The sequence below is a fragment of the Macadamia integrifolia genome, chromosome 6, assembly GCF_013358625.1.
Source record: "Macadamia integrifolia cultivar HAES 741 chromosome 6, SCU_Mint_v3, whole genome shotgun sequence".
NCBI classification, from domain to species: Eukaryota; Viridiplantae; Streptophyta; class Magnoliopsida; order Proteales; family Proteaceae; genus Macadamia; species Macadamia integrifolia.
In genome coordinates, this window is record NC_056562.1 from 30,141,363 (window position 1) to 30,149,168 (window position 7,806).

Below are 7,806 nucleotides of genomic sequence, written 5' to 3' on the forward strand. Positions count from 1 at the left end.
GATATCGTGAAATTCCGTGCAATACCACCTTCAGGCGGTGACACGTGTATTGATACCAATACAATGGTCTAGATCTGATTTAAATCTAGATCTGATTTAAATGCCTCTTTACTGATTCAATGTTTTATTAGTTGTACCAGATCTGGACCATTGTATTGGTATCAATACACGTGTCACCACCTAAAGGTGGTATTGCACGGAATTATACGAGATCGGAATTGCAGACGATTTTAACCCGCGGGAAAGATCCCTTGCCCCTCCATTGGTGCATGTCGCTAGCGTGTAGCACGTGGGCGGCATAGTATCTAACCCTTGTCCAAACCTTGTATTGTAGCCCAACATGATAGAGTTGACTTTCTTCACTCCTATTTTATTTTCTTTTGTATATTATTTAGATCTACATCCTTACAAATTATGTCAAGATGCATAGCTTGTCATATTTGAATGAAATACTGCTCCCTCTCTTTCTGAATAGAAATCTTCTTGCACCAAAAAAATAAAATAAAAATAAATAAAAAAATAAAAACATTTGAATGAAATACTATGTGAATAGAAGATAGATTTAACCAAATGAACCAAGAAACTTAATACCTTCCTTTCTTCGCAACCTGACACGAATCTGATCTTTGTTTGGACAAATTTGGAGGGAGCCAATAGTTTATTTGTTTGTCCTAGACCTTAATCAAAGTGACGACTCTGTGTCATTAAGACCATTCCTTTCATTTTCTGTATACTATTTTTCACAACTATCCACAACCCACCCTATGACTAATTTATGTTGAGAATCCTTTTACTCAAATAGTATTTTATTATGGAAAAATTATACGTCAAAATCTGTTAACTTTGTTTTTGTAACAGAAGGAGGGGAGGGGAGGGGCACTAAAAAATACAAAGCATAAATTATTTCATATCCCCACTTGAGACTTCCATTTGTATGCGACATCTGAGAGTGACTTTCTAGAGGACCCATCTTCATGACTTAATAGCTGCATCTTTGAGCTTTCCCATCCTCTTCCGTATTTTCTTCCATTCTTCCCCGTTCATTAAGCACTTCACTACTTAGAAATCTCCATTCTCCCCACTATCCCGTTCTTCACAGATTTAGGCCTCAAAGCTACCTCCAAATCCTCCACTAGCATCACTGCATTCATCTTTCGTTTTGCATTCATCTAGCGTGGCCATGCAATCAATGGTACACCATGTACCACGCTTTCTAAGGTTGAGTTCCAACCACAATGGGTTAGGAACCCACAAGTAGAGACATGGCTAAGCACTTGTATCTGAGGAGCCCATGTTGGTACCACCAAACCCCTTCCTTTGGTCCTCCCTAAGAATCCCTTTGGCAAGAAAACCAAAGGGTCTTCAACGCCTTGGGCATCGAAGTAGGTGGCATTTAGGCTCTTGACAACCCATAAGAATCTTTGCTTACTAAGCTCCAGTCCCAACGCCAATTCATTCAACTGTTCCCTCGGGAGGGCACCACCGCTCCCAAATGAAACAAACAAGACAGACCCCATGGGTTGATTGTTCAACCATCTTGACACCCAAAAACTTCAGGTCCGTCTTTCAAATAACCATTCTGTATGAGTGGCCCAATTGGATATATAGATGGAATAGTTTGGTCTCCACCCTCCCTCAAAGCCTTGATGGCGCCTGCTTCCATGCCCATTAAGCTATTTAGCAGGATACCATCAGCCAATTTGAAACGCTTGGAATGGTATAGAGTCCATGTATAGACCTTATCTTGTGTATCTTGGAGTGGGTCCTTGAAATCTCTTCCATGAACCGGCACACATCTAGGTAAGTTCACTGGTTCAAGCATGTCTCTATATTCGCAAGAGTACTTCTCGTCAATCTCAGGCAAATGGAGGTACAATGACAATAGCATGGCAGTTGAGGGGAAGAATATGTAGGAAGGAACATTAAATTCCTTAGCCACATCAAATGCATCAGTGCCAAAGAGATCAACAACCAAGGCAGAAATGGGAGTTGTGGTGGCGGTTAGGACATTAAAAGCTTCATGTAATGAAGGGAGGGAACGAGCTATTGTGATGTAGATTTGGGTTTCAATCCTTCCATTCTTGGAGAGGTCTTGAAGGTTAACAGGTGGGAGAAAGATGGTATCAACGCACTTGGGAAGGCTAGTTAAGGCTTGTTTTTGTGATTTGGTTGGAGAACCGTAGTTGGGATTGTAAATGTAATGGTGAACTCATGGTCACGGATGAATTTCTTGGCAAATTCAACAAAGGGGATGAGGTGATCCATTCCTGGAGTAGGTAGAATGACAATGCGTGGAGTTTGATTTTCTCCTTCCATGGTGACTATGTTTTGGAGATTGAATGCAAGAAGAATCGAAGAAGAGCTTATGAGATTCTATGAGATGTACTTTGGTTGAAAGGCAATCAATGAATATGGTGGGGTTATATATAGGTTTTGGTCTAGCTTTCCATGTCCTTTTTTTTTCTCTTTAATTTGTATTTTTGCCGATTCAAAAGTTGAGGAGACGGAGGTTACAAATTCATGAATCTCATTGGTGCCACAAATGAATTGACATTGTGACATAGCCCTTTCAATTTAATTGGCTATTATTTCCTTGTCATTTTTATTGGGTATTGAGGGATTAAGTGAGGTTACAATTTCTAGAATTTTTTTTTTTTTTTTGAGGAAATTACATAACAGTTTTATTATCTATTTTTGGAGTCATGAGAGTTAAATTTCGAAGTAGTGGAATTTGGTTGGTGACTATCTGATATTATATATTTTGTCTATGCACTGTAGTTCCTTCATTTGATTTTTTTTTTCTTTTTCCTTTTTGAGGGGTAGGTATAGTCTCTTAAACAACTTGTTAACTGGCCTTTAATTATAACTATAATTATAATTATATGTATTGGCAACGAAAAGGACGTATTGATTATGAACTCCACAGATTTTGTAATTCATGATTTACCCAACCAGGATGCAAAGTTGCAAACCCTTTAATTTTGGACTTCTGGGAGTGCAGCCTATGCTAATGCTCCTAGTGTCTGTCTCTTTCCTCCCCAAAACATGGGATGGAGATATCTTTTCACATATGGAGCAGAGAGATTGACACATGGGAATGCTAGCATAAGTCATGCTCTCGGATATAATTCTTTTTTTCCTTAAAAATATGATTCATTTTTTTAATTGACACTAAAAAATGCAACTTGAATTAATTACTAAAAAATCTGATTTAGTAGCTAATATCCAACAATTTCTACTTTGACCACCTTTTGCCCTCTCGAAATTTCCTAGAAAAATATCTAAGCATTAAAAAACCTTTAGAGTAGTCCTGCCGAGTTAGGGTGATGAGTCATGAATTCATGACCAATTGGTCTGGGTCTAAATATTTTTAGAGGAGTGACGTTTTTGTGGTAGCATTACCAAACTTCGTTGAAGTGGTAGAATCACCATTCACCATGCATGCTTCTAGAGTGACACTTAGATGTCATTATATCAAAAAATTTGTAGCATTTTTTTTTTTTTTGGACTGCATGCATGGGGTTTCCTCCATGGGATCCACGTGGCTCAGGAAAACTTTATCCTTTTTTTTTTTTTATATGAAATACTTTGTAGCTCTTCTTGACTTCTAATGTCAATGCATAAAAATACATGCAAACTTCATATAAATGGAGAGAATCTCTACAATAAAAACTTAAACCTTACCTATGTAAAAAAAAAAAAAAATTACCTAGGATACTTCTACATAGTTATCGTGTCCCTCTCCTCCACTCGATAAATTAAAAATGCCCTAATTTGGTGCAATAGTGGATTCTCCAATATAAATTTAGAACAAATGAGGGAGTTGTAGTGTGTCATCCACACGCTTTGAAATAAATAAATAAATAGTTTGAGTCATTAGGGAGTGTGTGATACATGCATACCAAAATAAATAAGTTGAATCATTTAATTTAAAGTGTACAATACACTTACAATGTGGTAGTCACCGATTCAAATAAGGAAAACTCTCCACAAAAAGTGGGGGTAAGACTGCATATATATGCTAGCCCTAGATCTTATGATAGTGGGACCCTTGTGCACTAGGTATGCTATTTTATTTTTAAATCCACTAGCACTAAAATAAATAAATTGATACCATGAAGGGTTTGCATCTAGACAGCCAAAATAAAGAGTTAATAATTCGTACAATTATTATTCATTTCTTATTCAATAATGTTTATTTTAATAATAATAATAATAATAATAATAATAATAATAATAATAATAATAATAATAATAATAATAATAATAATAATAAAACTTTTTAGATACAAGTTCAATAGTCGTGTAAGAGACTATATCTACCCCTTAAGAAGGAAAAAGGAAAAAAGATAAAAAAAATATTAAATGAATAAGAAATGATCACGTAGTGCAATAGATAAAATATCTAAGCTCCAACTTTGGAGCTCATATCTCATAATCACCAAATAATGTCCAATGCTTAGAATTAAACCTCATGCATGTCTCCCTTTTAGTATCTAAAACTGTTATGTAAGCACCTCAAAAAAAATTCTAGAAATCATTACCTCACGCTAACGGGCCTAACACATCATCGATACCAAACAAAAATGACAAGGAAATAAGGACCAACCAAACCCAAGTGAATTGGTGAATTTGTAACTTGTCCCTTCATTTTTTTGAATCGCCGGAATTATGTTTGAATTTTTAAAAGGAAAAAAAGAGAGATGTTTAAATTTTTAAAAGAGATCAATGCCTTGAAGCTTGAAGGAAGGAGGAGACTCAAGTTTTCCATCAATATATCCAATCAGACTACTCATACAAAATGGTAATTTGAAGGATGGTCTTGATGTTTCTGGGTGCCTAAGATGGTCGAACAATCAACCCATGGGGTCTGTCTTGTTTGTTTCATTTGGGAGCGGTGGTGCCCTCTCAAGGGAGCAGTTGAATGAATTGGCGTCAGGCCTAGAACTTAGTAAGCAAAGATTCTTATGGGTTGTTAGGAGCCCAAATGCCACCAACTTCGATACCCAAAGCATTGAAGACCCTTTGGTTTTCTTGTCAGAGGGTTTCTTGGAGAGGACCAAAGGAAGGGGTTTGGTGATACCATTATGGGCTCCTCAGATACAAGTACTTAGCCATGTCTCTACCGGTGGGTTCCTTACCCACTGTGGTTGGAATTCAACTTTAGAGAGCATGGTGCATGGGGTACCATTGATTGCATGGCCACTCCATGCAGAGCAAAAGATGAGTGCAGTGATGCAGGTGGAGGATTTGGAGGAAGCTTCGAGGCCTAAAGCTGCGAAGAACAGGATAGTGGGGAGAGCGGAGATTGCTAAAGTGGTGAAGTGCTTAATCGTAGGAGAAGAAGGGAGGAGAATACGGAAGAGGAAGAGAAAGCTCAAGGATGTAGCTACTAAGGTGTTAAGTGAAGAATGGTCCTCTAGAAAGTCATTCTCAGAAGTACCATGCAAATGGAAGTCTCATGTGGGGATGCCAAAATAAAGTTCATAGACTATGACATTTAGTTTTTCCATCATAAAATACAATTTAATTAATAGGATTCTCATCATAAAAGAGTAATATTTTATTATATGTAAAATTTATTAGCTATATAATTCTCAACAACATTTTTGTTACTCATTGAAAATCATTGATCAGTCAATTTGCTAGAAATACAATTCTTTATAATTTTGATACAAATAGAAATCGTTTCCTAGCTTCTTCGCAGGACCTTCCTCTCTTCTTTCCGTCCCCTTAAATTAAGCATCTTCTTGGGACCTCCTTCATTCTATGCCCCCCATTTTCTTGTTATCGTTCTCTTTTTTTGTATTGTTTTTGTCCTCCCTTTTTTATTGTATCCCTCCCTTATTTGGCTTGTTTTTTCCTCCTATTTGGGTTTGACCCCTCTCTTAGGGGTTTGATGCCCATTTCTTCAGAGCTTGATAGGGTTTTCACCCTAGTCTAGCCAATTTGGCTTTGTATGTTGTATTTATTTATTTTTTTCCTGCTTTAATATATTTTTCATTCAAAAAAAAAAAAAATGCTAGGTACCAGTCTCTGCAGGAGAAAGAACTCTCTTCCCAGAATATAGAATTCATAAGTTATAAAGTAGACAACCACAATGGAATTAAGTATACGTATGCAAAATAAGGAATTGATGATCTTAATTTCACCATTGATATCACTAATTACATCATCAATATTAAGTTCTCTTGTTAGGAATCATGACCTGGATCAAAGTAATCAATGGAACAAGAACAGGACCAGAGTAAGTTTCCAAACCAGTGATCAGATCTTGATAAATTTTGGTTGAGTGAGAATGGGAATAATCTGATCAATCGATGAGGATTTATAGATGATTCTTAGATTGCTTATATTTCTAGCCAAGTTCAAGGACTAAGAAAACAAACCAGATATCAGATTCAGATATAAAAATCTTAAAACAGGAATCATATATTCATTAACCCAGATGTTGTAACCTTTCATTGATGCCTTGCAAAATAGGGATGATGCAAGAGGCAATCAAGTTTTTTGTTGACATGAGGTTGGTTGGCCTTACTCCCAGTGAGTTCACCTATACTTCTCTGATTGATGGAAACTGTAAAGCTGGAGATCTAGGTGAAGCCTTGGAAATGTTTAAACAGATGTTTTGATACAGGAAACAAAATTAATACTATTAACTATATGGCTTTAGGAGATGAGCTCTGCAAAGAGGGTAGGGTAGAAGAAGTAGAAGTTTTCAAGGTGATGGTAAAAGATAAGATTGTTATAGGGGTCTTTGCAACCAAGGCAATGTTGAAGAAGCTAAAGCTTTTAATTGGAGAAACCCCAAAGGGGTAGTCGATTTGGCAAAGGACTTTCACCTCAGAAAGCGTGTGGTTCTGAGTCCAACTCCTCTTATCTCTTTGGGCCACTCATACGAGGTGTTTAGTGCTCTTCACTGTTTTCAGTGAAAATTGAATGGCTCTCATTCAACCCCGATATGCAAGAAAGTCATAAATGCTTATTTCAAGACTAAAAATACAAGAAAGGTTCTCAATTTGCTACAAGAGTCAGGTGTTGTGTGCAAAGCTGGATCATTCAGGAGGCAACCTATCCTTTTGGTAATATGATAGAGATAGGTATATTTATACTTGTTCTAAAATTTGGATTATATTTAGAAAAGGGTAAATTTTCATGTCACTGCAAACCTGCCACCGCAGGAGGTGGCAATAAGTAGTTACCATCCACACATAAGAGACAAAGCCTGTCCCCTATTCGTGCTCATATGCATCTCTTCATTGGCCCAACACGACGAAGGAGTGTTCTTTCCCCCAACTAATTAAAAAGGGGTGATTTTCCTTCAATCACTTGACCATGGTTTTCGAATATTGTTGAAAGGGTATTACAAACGGTAATAATAGCCATTCGTAAAATAGGGACTAAGAGACATAAGAATGCTATCTAGTTGTGTGGTTCCTATGCTTAGACATAAGAGACCACAAATAATTCTGCCCCTAAAAAAATCAAGAATCTCATCAATATTGACGCTTTAGCATGCATTGTCATTGGCCCAACACTTTAGAGTTCTAGAGAATCCAAAGCATGATTAAAGAACAATTGATCAAAGCCAATACCCATCCAATTTTGATCCGGATGAACCTGGATCAGTCACAATTACATTTGGGTTCAATTAATTTTTTTTTTTTTTTTTTTACCGTTTAACCCATCGTTCGTACCAATCTATTGATATTCTATCGACCAATAGTGATCCGATCCGATTCGATTCCTCAAACCAGGTCCAGACTCTCGAGACTCCTGAGTAGTCGAAAAGTTTGGTAGTTACAT

At 36.9% G+C, this 7,806-nt stretch overlaps 1 protein-coding gene and 1 pseudogene across 1 annotated transcript; one reads left to right on the forward strand and one right to left on the reverse strand.

Annotated features, from left to right (window-relative positions):
- Window positions 1-905: 905 nt before the first annotated feature.
- On the reverse strand, window positions 906-2,316 carry LOC122082209 (annotated as a pseudogene).
- A 2,547-nt stretch (window positions 2,317-4,863) lies between these two features.
- LOC122082210 (hydroquinone glucosyltransferase-like) lies at window positions 4,864-5,481 on the forward strand. Its single transcript, XM_042649682.1, has one exon. It carries the CDS (start codon window positions 4,864-4,866, stop codon window positions 5,479-5,481), a length of 618 nt encoding a protein of 205 aa, XP_042505616.1.
- Window positions 5,482-7,806: the final 2,325 nt, after the last annotated feature.

Excerpts from the sequence above, each read along its gene's own strand:
- LOC122082210 (XM_042649682.1), top strand. The coding sequence starts at position 4,864 with ATGGGGTCTGTCTTGTTTGTTTCATTTGGGAGCGGTGGTGCCCTCTCA.